This window comes from Vanacampus margaritifer, chromosome 12, assembly GCF_051991255.1.
Source record: "Vanacampus margaritifer isolate UIUO_Vmar chromosome 12, RoL_Vmar_1.0, whole genome shotgun sequence".
Lineage (NCBI taxonomy): Eukaryota > Metazoa > Chordata > Actinopteri > Syngnathiformes > Syngnathidae > Vanacampus > Vanacampus margaritifer.
In genome coordinates, this window is record NC_135443.1 from 15771653 (window position 1) to 15785100 (window position 13448).

General features: G+C 38.1%; 1 protein-coding gene and 1 long non-coding RNA gene across 4 annotated transcripts; one reads left to right on the plus strand and one right to left on the minus strand.

Moving 5' to 3' along the window:
* Positions 1–653: 653 nt before the first annotated feature.
* LOC144061450 (uncharacterized) lies at positions 654–6900 on the minus strand. The gene is made up of 5 exons (XR_013296182.1): positions 6451–6900; positions 6165–6283; positions 4625–4689; positions 3967–4025; positions 654–786 (listed from the first exon to the last, which is right to left on the minus strand). It is a non-coding gene; the product is annotated as an uncharacterized LOC144061450 (long non-coding RNA).
* On the plus strand, positions 6199–12312 carry agpat4 (1-acylglycerol-3-phosphate O-acyltransferase 4 (lysophosphatidic acid acyltransferase, delta)). Of its 3 annotated transcripts, none has more exons than XM_077581936.1 (10): positions 6199–6346; positions 6456–6533; positions 6806–7007; positions 7083–7252; positions 8518–8679; positions 8763–8916; positions 9015–9117; positions 9207–9282; positions 9813–10011; positions 11673–12312. In XM_077581936.1, exons 3-10 carry the CDS (start codon positions 6806–6808, stop codon positions 11762–11764), a joined length of 1158 nt encoding a protein of 385 aa, XP_077438062.1. In that variant the 5' UTR covers positions 6199–6346; positions 6456–6533; the 3' UTR covers positions 11765–12312. The 3 variants fall into 3 exon arrangements, with proteins under 3 accessions (XP_077438062.1, XP_077438063.1, XP_077438060.1); XM_077581937.1 differs by having other exon boundaries at positions 6200–6346; positions 6826–7007; XM_077581934.1 differs by lacking the exon at positions 6199–6346 and having other exon boundaries at positions 6358–6533.
* The last annotated feature ends 1136 nt before the right edge of the window (positions 12313–13448 follow it).

The following is a 13448-nucleotide window of genomic DNA, read 5'->3' on the forward strand; positions in this document are numbered from 1 at the left end:
CCTTATAAGGTTAACATTTCTTGCCTCACGAAATCCTCCGGCCCTCTCCGCCATGTTGAAACTTGAAAAGTTTTCTCAGCTCGCAAACTCTGGTATCAAAATTAATTCCCAGTTGTCCAGTGGAAAATACTACATGAGGGGGCATTCATGTGCAATTTTCTGCTCGACATGTGGTATTTACCATAATTTCGATACGAAAATGGCAAATGTGAGTGCTTATTTAGCTTAACAGCATATTTCGTAATGTTAACAAAGTGTTTCCCCCTCAGTTTCATGGAAATGGACTAAGTACATCTTGTGTAATCCCGCTCTCTGACACAGTGGCCAGAAAAAGGTGATGAAAGTGTCTTGGCGAAAGGTTTTCATATTTGTATTTATTTAATGTATTTATTTATTTATTTTTAATGCCTGATAAATAAACTAGCTTTTTGCTTGACAGTCAATCATCTCCTCCTGTTATTTGCAGGAACATTATGTGAATGAAATAGGCAGCACTAATTCACAGGAAAAGCTGTGATTTCCTGTTTCACAGAATCCGAGTGAAATCACATCAGAATTTACTGTTCCCACTGGCCGTTTTAACGAGTCGACCATCGTCGCCCCCGAACAAAGTGACTCTTGCGCCTGCCAAAGCAAAGAAGTGGATCTGTCACTTGGAATTAAGTAAGTCATTTATTTCAGAGCATAAATCCCCATAGTCACTGGAAAAATATCCACTCCTTATGCCAGTCTTCGGGCGCCCGACAAGCCAGAGTTGTCAAAATGTTGAGACCGCAAGCTGAGCTCCTGCAACGCACAAGCCCAATGAAGAGAACGTCAACTTTTAACTTAAGACATGATCAAATACTGTAAAGTGGTTGGGTGTTCAGTTGGAGTAGAAGCAAATGAGGGATACGTTTCCCAACATGTAGCAGTAATCACATTTTTTAAACTTTGCTTAAATTCACAATGTGAAAAACAACAAATGTACTGTACTGTGCAAAAATAGGAGGCCATTATGCCATTTGTTGTTTTAGCAGTATGATAATCACCACAGGCTACAATGTTGACTTGACCTTCAATTTACAAATAAAGTTATTTTTATCTTTAAACTTTATTTGGGGCATAAGTAAGTCTGATAATTAGTGTATAAAGTGTAAGCCATTTATTTACAAAATAACGTTATGAGTTTGAAATTATATTTAAGTTTTTCGAGATCATAGTTTGAAGTATGTTTTTTTGGGAAGGGGTGCCCAAGTCCAATCTTAAAGAGCCCCTACCCAGCCTGTTTTAGATGCCTCCCTCCCCCTCCAGCACACCAGAATCAAATGATCAGCTCATCAGCAAGTTTTGCAGAAGAAGTCTGAACAATCCTGATCATATGAATAAGGTGTGTTGGAGGAGGGAAACACCTAAAACATGCTGTATAGGTCTCACACTTGGGCACTCCTGGTTTAGAGTTTAAACAATGGACATGTGCTGATACCAGGTGTCGGTATCGGGCTGATACCTGACCTTATTTCAAGGTATCGGCATGATTCCGGCTGCCCTAACGTGGCCGTTTATTATCAGGATAGGAACTAGGAATTAGGAGGGAGAAAAAAATTACCATTAATTTCATGGAATTTTAAGAAAAAAAAATATATTTGGGGATAATTTCTTTAAAATGATATGTCATTTTTGGGGGGGAAGTTGTATGGACCAAAAGTACTAGTAGTATTGGTATCGGTGCCTACTTAAGTGTTCTCATTCTGGTATCAGTCTGAAAAAAATGATATTAAATATCAAAATCCTTTTTTTCCCCATTCCCGTAAAATATTAAAGGTTGACTCTCCAAAGCAGACAAAAAAAATAGGTAGTGACTTACGCACTTTGCTGCTTATTAACTCATTCACTGCCGGCTATAGACTTCAAAAATTCATTTGAACTTTTTCTATTAGTGTAAGATTTTTTTTCACTTTTGCTAACAAAAGTATGAAAACCTAGAATTTTTTTATTGTACATTCAGAACAGATATATGTATAACTAGTGAAGTCATGTGATTAATTACAATTAAAAATTTTAATCGCCTGACGCCCCTAATTTAAAAAATATATATTTAAAATGAGGAGCGTCAAAATTAATCGCGTGACTTCAATAGTTGACTCAGGATTCATCACAAATTTTACATCTGTTATAAATGTACAATAAAAAGTGTTTTACTAGGTTTTCATAAAAAAATTAATGAAAAAAAAAGTTAAGCTAATAGAAATAGTTCACATGAATTTTTGACGTCTATAGTCGTCAATGGCAGTGAATGGGTTAAAAGCACAAATGGAAATAAGAATTAGATAATATGCGTCATGGTCAAGGTGGTGTCAAACAGAGGCTTGTTTCCACTTAGGTTTGTGTGAAATTGAGAGCAGATCCATTTGGTGTCATTAAATCAGGTTGTGAAGGCTTGGCCTCTCAATAACCTTGCACAAAACAAAGCCAGGCAGTGCACTTTGCTGCAAGCCCTCTTCACATCGCATTTGTCTGACTTTGCTCTTTAAAATTGGATCAGATCAAATGCAGCACACATATCTGTAAAGAGGCAAGGAATGTTAACATTTCTCATTTCCCCCCAATTTCTTTGTGATAAATCACAATGATTTTAGACAAGATTGCATGTGACTACATTCAATGTGATATACTGTATATGGGTTCACGCCGCGTGTATTAAGCATGACTAGACTATCTGGTTATGCTCCCAACACACATTCAGTTGCTCTCACTCATGTGCGATGACCAGCACATAAGCCCATGTTGAATCACTTGTCCCCTTCCTGAGCAAATCCCAATTCTGACATTTGCCAAAGTAGAGGGAACGCTACTGCATAAACAGGCAGTATTTTGATTTCCTGCACCTAGGTGATGGTATTAGCTTAAATACGCTAAGGTTGCTCAGGCCTGTGAAAGTCAGAGAGCATGCAATTGAGGTGAGTGCCCAGATCCAGTGAGTCCAAAGTGGGGCTCTCATTGGTTTTCCTGATGGACGGGGCTGCGGTGCCAAGTCCCCTGCAGGAGACACTGCATACATCAGGATCTCATTATGGCCTTACTGAACATATACAAGATGTCAAGTGAAGTTTGGGCCTCAGGCTGTGTTGTCATTATTTTTCCAATATAATTCGAACATGCATTCAGAAAATGTGAGCACATCCTCTCGCTTGATGATGTTCAAATTAGCGACCATCAAATATGACATAATCAGATTTACCGCCTGATTTACTGACGTTTGCCTGAATGAGGACACATTTTCCATGTTTGGGATTCATCTGATTAACAAAACTATCATGGTCACTACCCAGTGACAGCAGATTCAATGAAAACAACAGAGGCCCCAGTATTGAACCCTGTGGAACACCGTTCTATGTGAATTCATATTGCACATATTCGTTCGACCAACTTTTTGTTTTTTGGGGCTCGACATAGTACGAAAGGATTAAGAAAATAGTGGTAGTTGCTCTAAAGTGCTCTCCAAATGTAGAGTTGAGTTGAATGATGAGAGTCAGCGTCCTAACTGCATGATTTGCAATGCCAAGTTGAGCAATTCTAGTCCAGCACAACTACCTAACTTCAGATTTTAACCAGATTTGTTTGTGTATGGGACAGATTGACACGAAACTCAGAATTAATATCATCATTTTGGAATGAACAATGTCGGAAAAGTAGATAATGTCTATTAACGCATACTTGTGCAGTGATGTCACTTTCAATCTTCAAAGGGTTCTTTTTACAACAGGCTTATCCAACTGCATCTTGTGATGCGCAGCCAAAATAATACATCTCCCTGGCTCTAAAATGTTGGCTGTGGACAATTGCATCAGGATTATTGTGAAAAATGTCTGCCACAGGCATTATACATTCCTTTCAGCAAATGGATAAAAGAGGACCTGCTGTCTAAGTAGAAAAAGTTTTCTCTAAACACTGAAAAAAGTGACAAACGAGAGGGTGATAACTCACTCACGCTTTTCTTCATATTCTCACCAGATGTTTCACAACACTTAAAGATCACCAGTGACCTAAAAATACACAACAAAAATTGTGTTTAACACATAGACGAACACAGGGAACTTTTACTTTTCACTTCGCAGTGAAGATGAAAGTGCGGTACTTGCCCACACGTCAAAGAAGTACAGTATGTAGTGCGCTTTTCATCTCAGTCTCAACATGTGTGTTTTAGTTGCTCGCACGGAAGCTTCTTCACATCACTTTTTATAGCCTTTCTACTTGATTTAACTGTTTAACAGATAACAGCCCTGGAATGTCATGTAACAAAAATCATCTCAACAAAAGCGGAACCTCCAAGATGGAAGTATTTGCCACATGACAGTGGATGAATACTGTCATCTAAAAGTGAGGTATTTTATGTGTCTCTTGAATACTTCATACTTGAATACGTGTGACGATCATTAACACGTGAGGACCCTTTCAATTATACTAAAATCCCGCTTGATATTTACATTATTGGTTGTGGAAGCTAACAAAAGATTTATTCAGTGCAAATCAGATCTGCCCATTATATTGCCAAAGCAAGAAGAATCCTGTTGTCTTGAATTTGCGCTTCTTGGTCTAATGTCTTGAGTAGAGATGTTAAGAAATAACACTGAAGTATACTCACCTTTTGAAGATCAGCAACCTCAAGGTTAGGAAACAGGAGGATGTTTTTCAGAGCAATACCGTCACCTAGTGGTGGGATATAGGAACCATTGGAAGTGTTGCATACAGTTAGATTCAGTAAAACTAAGTTTTGTGTATTCATGTTAGCTTGATATGGTGTCTGCCAGCTACTGATGGACAAATGAAGCTTTGCGAAAGCTTCTTGATGTAGGCCTACTCGTGATATTTCGAGACTCCACTAGATGGCACGCTTGGTTTAAAGATGCAGTGGAAAGATAATCACTTTCCGATGCACCAGACTTATCTAGAGGAATATATATATATATATATATATATATATATATATATATATGTATCGCAAGTGCTTCGTGAAGCTTCAATTTCTCATCATTACTACCAGCCTAACCCTTGTCTCGTGTTTTGTTTCAAGCAACCAAATCAAAACTTCCAAATGTGGAATCAAATTCAAAAAATGAGCAGATTTATTAATGTATTTGAGTTTTCCCATCGGATGATCTATGGGAAAGGTACTTAGTGCATATTTATTTATCTCTGGTGTTGGAAAGGTGTAACTCTGAGTTTTTCTTTCATGTGAACTAGTGTCCTTAAATTAGGGGCACAATATTATTTTTAACATTTATTTTCTATTTTATATTCATCTATTATATCTATTTATTTTATTTTCTATTTTATATATTTTATATATATACATATATATGCAATACGTATTTCCTACTTGCACATATAAAATGCTACTTTTTCTTTTTTCTTTACTTTTCTTTTTACTTTGTAAATTTTGTCTAATATTTTTCCTTTATTACAGCAATCACCTTTTCCATGGAGAAATGCTTAGTCGCTTTACATCACAGATTTGCCTTTCCGCCAGATCAACTTGCATTCGAACCTCGTCCTTTGGTCCAACTCCTGCTGCCATGTCCTCTGTTTTTGTTTTTTGTTAACGCAAAATTGGGCCTACTTGCTGTATTTTATTGTTGGTCATTCTGTTGGTACTTGGGGAACAGTGTGTTTCTTTGGGTGGTATTTGAGAATCATTGATGTGTACATACAATTTCCATAAAGTATAATAAAAACAAGTAGGAATACAGTTTGAGTCTTGCTGTACGTTTTTACAAGCCACCACTAGAGGTCACTGCCCACCAACAAATTCATTTTCCATACAGCTCAGTGCTTTTATCAATTTGAGACTTTATTTTTATTTTTATGAGATCGAATGTAATTAAAATAATACCTTATACACGCATGATCCTTTTGTTTTGAAAACCACGCTCATTTCAGGTATCGTATTCGAGGCCTAGTCAAAAGTCATTTTCCTGTTACCAAATATGGCAACTACCAATGAGGAAACGGAATGAAAGTAAGGTCACTTCATGTTTTTCCTTTTTGTAATTTTTTTTTTAATATTACATTTACTGTCATGTTTTTAAGTTGTCGATAAAACAAAAATAAAAACGAATCTTGGACAAACCCAGAACAGTGACCAAAAGCCCAACTCTGCTGTATCAAAGTCTGAAAAGGACTACCAGCGGTCGCGACTGTAGCCGTGAACCTTCAGCTGGGTATAGACGATCTTGGGAGGCGTTAGTTTGCACGAGCGAGGGCACGCCACTCAGTCAAGCTGCATTCGGTGATTCAGGCGTGTCTGCGAAATCATATGAAATGGGTGTGGTAGGAAGAGCAACTGCGAGGCTGGCATCGTCGAACTGTTAAGTCACACTTTTACACGCCCACGTTGAGATTTGAAGCAGGAGTAGAAGAACAAGATATTCAAGCGCAATGCATCTATAATACACTGTTCTTTTTTCTTACCTTAGCTTGGAGAAGAAGTCGGAGTTGGAGGCAACCTTCTGGTGCCCGGAGCAAAGTAATATTTACTTTGCTTGCTGACGTGGGTGAGAGAGAACTTTTTTTTTTTTAACTGGCAGCATTTTAAACCTTTGTATATAAAGTTATTGCACAATGCAATCCAACTTGAAGCTCTTGTACTGTCAGAAATGAACACAATAGCTACTTTATACTACTGTCTTCCTTCAAATGAAAGAATCCATTGTGCAAATGAACTGAACTAACACATTGCAATGAAAGAAATGCGTTATGCCGCTTCTGGTTGGACGATGCATGCAGTCACCACCCAGGGCAACCCAAACTGTTAACACAACTACAGATGTTGTTCAAATATTCCAGAGCAATGAGCCTGGTCCAGCTGCTAAAAAGCCACTTCTTGAGCCACCTGATCATCTGCTACGTGTTCCTGGTCAGCGGGCTCATCATCAACCTGCTGCAACTATGCACTCTACCTTTGTGGCTGTTCAACAAGCAGCTGGCCCGAAAGGTCAACTGCCGATTCGCCTACTCCATCTCCAGCCGTAAGTACTATATTGACATCATGTTGCATCTTGATTTTATCAAGCAGCCTCACAAATGTCTATATCCTCTCATAGAGCTTGTAGCGGCGTTGGAGTGGTGGTCTGGAACAGAATGCACCCTCTATACAGATCCAAAGTCTTACCCTTTGTATGGAAAGGAAAATGCAATTGTGGTTCTCAACCACACTTTTGAGATAGACTTCCTGTGTGGTTGGACCTTCTGTGAGCGATTCGGAGTTCTTGGGGTAAGAAAGTCGATTATTTCTGTATATCCCAGTATGTGTTTATATTTTCAAACAATCATTTCTAAAACATCCATAGGAAATGGGTTGAAGTAAAATGGCTTTGATTCATGTTTGTTGTGTGCATGTCTCCTATGTTCATTTATATCATTTTATACTCCGTATCTGTAGATGGTAGATTTAACGCACTATATGAAATATTTTAATTAGAGCTGTCAAACGATTACATTTTTTAAATCAGATTAATCACATCTTAGAATTCTGATAAATCATGATTGATCACTTAATTAAAAAGGGTTTTTTTATCTACATTTTTTGCCCGCCAAATTTTAAGAACACCTGTTGTGTGTTCATTCTTTCGACATTTAATCTTATGATCAAATTTTTTGATCCACTGCACACTCTCATCCTCCTCTTTTTCCTCCTCCACTTGCATAATTAAAATAAATAAATAAATAAATTACCCCAGCAATTTGACAAATATTCTGAATGTCATATGCAAACATTTATTAAATGTTTATGTTTACTGCTCAAACAGAACCTGCGCTACCTTTAGCCTAACCATCTGCTGTCAAGCTAAAGGATCATCTGCAATCAATATTAATAGTGTGATAAATCTGCGTTAATATATGATTAATGCGATAATTTTTGGTGATTAATCAAACTTTGACAGCACTAATTTTATTGTGTTTGCGTCCTGGGGAGGAACTAAACTGCTAAACATGTTTAGGAAACTTGCCCTAAATGTATGTTGTTTTAGGGTATCAATAACCAGCCTAACTTTGTTTTTTCCAAATACCTTTGCAACTACCAGTTTAACGTTAATGTTAAAAAAACACTATGTGATATGTGCTCCGGTCAACAAAACCTCCGCACACTTAAACTTATTTCAACTAATTGAAGTCTGAGGTCAAAATCAGAATGCTGATTTTCATATTAGTGCGTGTGTGTGTGCGCGCCCGTGCGTGCGGGTGTGAACATCGTTCTTTTTTTTTTTTTTAAGAAAAAAAAGATGAACATCGTATTTAAATATCAACTCTCATTTACTTCCTCGTTTCTAGATCCTTTTTTTCTGGTGTTTTCTGCTCTCCCCAGACTCCATTTTGAATGTACTTGAAGTTAGAATACCACATGTAAACATAGCCTATAAGTTATGTTACCATATTTTCAAAAAGTAGTCAACACACTTTGCCCTGAAGTCATCTGGTGCCCAGTGAGGGGAGGTGCACTTTACTAACATGATTTAACATGATCTGAATGTTTTTCAGAGTTCTAAAGTTCTTGCCAAAAAAGAGTTGGCTTACGTCCCAGTCATTGGTTGGATGTGGTACTTCCTGGAGATCGTTTTCTGCAAGAGGAAGTGGGAAGAGGACAGAAAGACGGTGGCTCAAAGTCTTCAGAACCTGAGGGACTACCCTGAAAACTATTGGGTATGTGTGAGAGTTGTTCCCTATCTTCATCAGTGATTAGCGCCTTGGAATAAAACTATTGATAAACAATTTTCCGGTGTTAGTTTTTGCTTTACTGTGAAGGAACTCGCTTCACACCAAAGAAGCACCAGATTAGCATGCAGGTGGCCGAGACCAAAGGTTTGCCCAAACTGAAGCATCATCTTCTACCAAGAACCAAAGGCTTCTGGGTCACTGTTCAAAACCTCAGAGGAACCGGTGAGTATCTGTCACCATCAGTTACTATATTTACGGTACCAGTCGTTTTCAAATGAGCGCACAGTAAAAACCATTAAGTGACTTTTTTTTCTGCACAGTCGCAGCTGTGTACGACTCCACACTCAACTTCAGAAACAACGAAATGCCAACTCTGCTGGGAATCCTGAGCGGAAAGAAATACCATGCAGATTTATACGTGAGGTACTGACTGCTTTTCGTGGCTGTGCTTTCTCATAAACGTGATCATCCTGTCTGTATCTGAGTGTTGCATTCGCCCTGCTCACTTGCAGGAGAATCCCTCTGGAACTGATCCCAGAAGATGAATCTGAGTGTGCTGATTGGCTGCACAAACTCTACCAGAAGAAGGTGAGAAGGTTCTTGCCTTTAGGTAAAACACTTAATTTCCCCCTCTTTATTTGATTTTTTTTTTGTTTATGTATAAATGTTGAAAAGGCCTGGTTGATATTGTGCGAGTGAAGCAGCAAAATCCAGCCATTTTTATCTATCTCAGGCGGCGGCCATTTTGCTACTTAATGTTGACTGAAGATGACATCAATGTTGCTTAAGTCTCAGGTAACAACCAATCACAGCTCAGCTTAACAAAACAGGTGAGCTGTGATTGGTCGTTGCCTGAGCTCTGAGCAACATTGATTTAATCTTCAGTCAGCAGGTGGCAAAATGGCCGCCCCCTGAGATGGAAAAAAAATGGCTGGATTTTGCTTCATAACTCATATTCCACAAATACAATATTAATCAGAATGTAATGTTTAGACTAGTGAGGTCACATATAACATATTATTGTCAAGAAATGTTTAATATTGACTTCCACTTTAAAGAATCTTGGTTGAGTTGAATATGTCACTAATTGTGATCAATATTTGTATTGGAATGTAAAGGATGGTTTTCAAGAGGGCTATTTGCGGACGGGGCGGTACCCCGGCCCCATCGTGAATCCTCCACGTCGCCCCTGGTCATTGATCAACTGGTTGTTCTGGTCCTGCCTGCTCCTGTACCCTCTGGGCTTGCTCCTCGTACAGCTCATTATTGCGGGATCAGTGGCCACCTTCTTGGGTTCGGTGGTGCTATGCACTGCAGGTTAGTTTCACTCAAAGTAAAAGGTACTGGGACATCAATCTGTTTGCAGGGTTTAATTGATCCGCCTTGCATTAAACCTGCTCCTATTAGTTCCACTGAGCGGCAGATTTGACACTTTGTAATGTAAGTTGCATTTGTTTTTATAGTCACGCTTGGTGGTGATGCCTTTCAGGCATGGACAGGTTCTTATGAACACTTCCATGCATCTGAATACAGTGGAACCTCTGAAGTCAAATAAAGGTTCAACGCCATAAAATTTTGATAAATATATAGTAAATATTACATAATATGAACTGTCAGCATATTTCCCAAAATTTTAGTGTACAACAGGACCTCAGTCAATGTTGAACAGTGGATTTCTGTTAGGGTTTTCTTTGGCTTTTTGTGGCACTTCAATTTGACCAAACTTGTTCAACTTCAACAAGGTTTCAAAAAAAAAAAAAAAAGGAACAGGAACCAAAAACATTGAAAGTGAGATAAGAAAGGTTACTCACTGACAAAGCAGCATAAACACTCCAGTCAGTGTGTATTATTTAGCGCCATCTAGTGGTGACCTAATAATTCATTAATTTTAAAGCCCTTTAATTTCAATAATATGCACAACAAAAAAAAATTCTAGTACATACATCAACGTGCATTTAAAAAATATATTATCATAGGTCTAGTAACTAGTAAGTAAGAAGGAGAACTTTGTGAACGTAGTTAGCCTCTGGTGGTGCTTGCAGCTAGTGTCTGACCCAAGCTGCTTACCTTCCACAGCTGCGGCTTGTCACTGTGTCCCGTGATTCGGGCTTCCGCCACTTGTCTCGCTCTGTTTTGTTCTTGCTAGCTTCTACCGCTAGCCACTGTTGTTCACTGCTCTAGCAAGTTCATGCTAGCCCAGTCTTGCTTGCCGCTCCCATTGCTCATTGGTACTAATTGGCGGTAGCCTTGCGAAGTGTGTCCTCTCTGAGGCACCGCAGGCTTCAAAATCATTGCAATCTATTAAATCACCACAAGATGGCACTAAATAATACACTGTCTCTTTAATAACAGTAGTTAGCTTCATTTGATGTTTTCCCCCCCAAGTAACATCTTACATACATTTGTTCTGAGCCTTTAGCAGTGACTTAAAGTGAACTAATCCACTTCTTAATACCACTATTATCACGTTACATTTTTACAATATATTATAATAAAACACAGTATAACAGTGCGTGGTGGCGTTTCATGTTTGTGATGAATATGATTACTACTAAGAACCGTCGTTATCGCTTTAACTTTAACTTATCTTTATTTATATAACGCTTTCACGACAGCTATGACAAAGTACTACACTGGAATTGCTGAATAAATCCTTTTACGCTTGAAACAAGCGAGACGTGCTTGACTTTAAAGGTTCCATTGTAGTTTTCATGAGAGAAGGGAAGTTCTAATAGTGAATGAAGCACAAGTGTTTCTGTAATAAATAAGGGCCCTTATGTGCTAAACACTGACTTCATATGTGATCAAATATTTGTACATAGAGTAGATTCCTCAATATCTTAAGTAAATATGCTGTAGCTTACCAAGTCTTTGTCAGGTAGAATGTTCTTTTTTTCTGTGGCAACAATCTCAAGTATGTCTTTGTTTTGCACTCCAGTAGTAAAATATTAAATTTAACACAAATGTTTATCTCGCAGCTTCAGTGGGAGTTCGTTGGATGATTGGCCAGACTGAGATTAACAGATCTTCAACCTATGGGAGCAAGACGACTCGTCAAAACAACAACTGAGGATGCTAAAAAGCTTGGAGATGCGACAGAACAGTCGCAGCAAAGCGGACATTTAAGTTAGCTTTATGACTGCACTGTTGCTTTCTGCTGCAACAAGTGGCGATCTGCCCTACAGAACAATGTAGGCAGTGTATTCGTGTGAATGAAGTGGACAGTGTTTGGAAGAATGGCGTTCAAGTTGCTTAGAAAATTGTAGCTGTTTTTGGTGACTTTTAAAGTCAAGTCACAACAAGCTCAGCAACTACTTAATCATATGTTTAAAAAAAAATAGCACAGAGAGAAAATTGAATTATGTTTGAATAGTCACATAAATTAATTTCCAAAATTGTATATACTGTTGAACTCTACGAATGTATACATATGCGTATGCTAATTGTATTGTAAAACTTGAGTATATGTGTGACAATCAACATTTTGTCTCTGGAACTTAATTACAAATACACAAGTTTGTATTGAGTTACTGCACATTTTGTGTAATGTAACCAACATTCCTCATGTACTATTCATATGAGTGAAGGTTAATAAAATGGGGCTGGCCAAAGAATGTCTCCGGTCAGTGTATTATTTTGTTTTTTCTCTTTGATCTAGGAATACTAGGATACCTTTAACTAGGAAGCTTATAAGTAGCTACAAAGAACTATACAGTTGATGGGGAATTTCCAAATTAATTTAAGCCTTAACTTTTTAGTATGTCACAGTGTGTCATCGCAATTCAAGAATGCCTCAGTCTGTGGCCCTTGGAACAATCTGATTGGTTGCCTATTACCTTTGCTTATCTGACACTACCATGTTTACAGTAGGAAATCATTCCTTCATCTAGACAAGCCAATCTATCTGTTTTCTATAGTCTATGCCACTTCCACTTGTCCTGATTAGTTGGTTGCCAGTTTACCATAGAGCACACATTAAGTGCCATTCCATTAACCAACATGTTTTTGCAATTTGTGAGGAAGCAAAAGTACCCGGAGAAAACCCACACAAGCACGGGGAGAACATGAATACCCCACAAAGGAAAGCAAAGACTCAAACCCGTGAAACCTCAGAACTGTGAGGCTCTCATTTGCACCTAATTGGACAAATACAGTTAACGATTTATTTCATGATGATAAATCTCTAGTATCATTATTATTAATACTTTATAGTAATGCTGTATAGATTGTTGTGTGTGTGCGTGTGCGTGCGTGTGCGTGCGTGCGTGCTGCGTGCGCGCGCACGCACGCGTGTGTGTGTGTGTGTGACACAACACCCACACACTCACACAATACAAAGAGCACCTCTTAAAAAAAAAAGTCCAGTACTTGCTGCTAAATTCATGCTTTATATGTATGAGGGGAAAACGGTAAAAACAAGTAACAATATTTAATATTCTAACACAAGTGGTTAATCCTATTGAGAGTGGTTGGAATATATTCCACTGTTATTGTAACTGAGACAACGCTCATCATGATTATAAATACAACTGTCTCATTTATTTTATTATTTTTCCCCATATACCCAAAATGATTCATTAACGTATCATCATCGATCACCATAATACTTGTGCATGTTTTTGTTAAGTTCTCGTACAGTCTAATAATCTTTTTCTTGTCTCTTTTTTTTAATTCCCTATCTACAGCGGTGGGAAAGTTGACTTTATTGCTTTGGAACGGTGCCCCACTTTCAAGTCAAAGAACTGATCAAAGAA

Bases quoted from the DNA above. Each gene is read 5' to 3' on its own strand.
- agpat4 (XM_077581936.1), top strand. From the start codon at position 6,806: ATGTTGTTCAAATATTCCAGAGCAATGAGCCTGGTCCAGCTGCTAAAA. The intron at 8,680-8,762 runs GTATGTGTGAGA...TTCCGGTGTTAG, and splicing joins ACTACCCTGAAAACTATTGG to TTTTTGCTTTACTGTGAAGG. The intron at 9,283-9,812 runs GTGAGAAGGTTC...TGGAATGTAAAG, and splicing joins ACAAACTCTACCAGAAGAAG to GATGGTTTTCAAGAGGGCTA.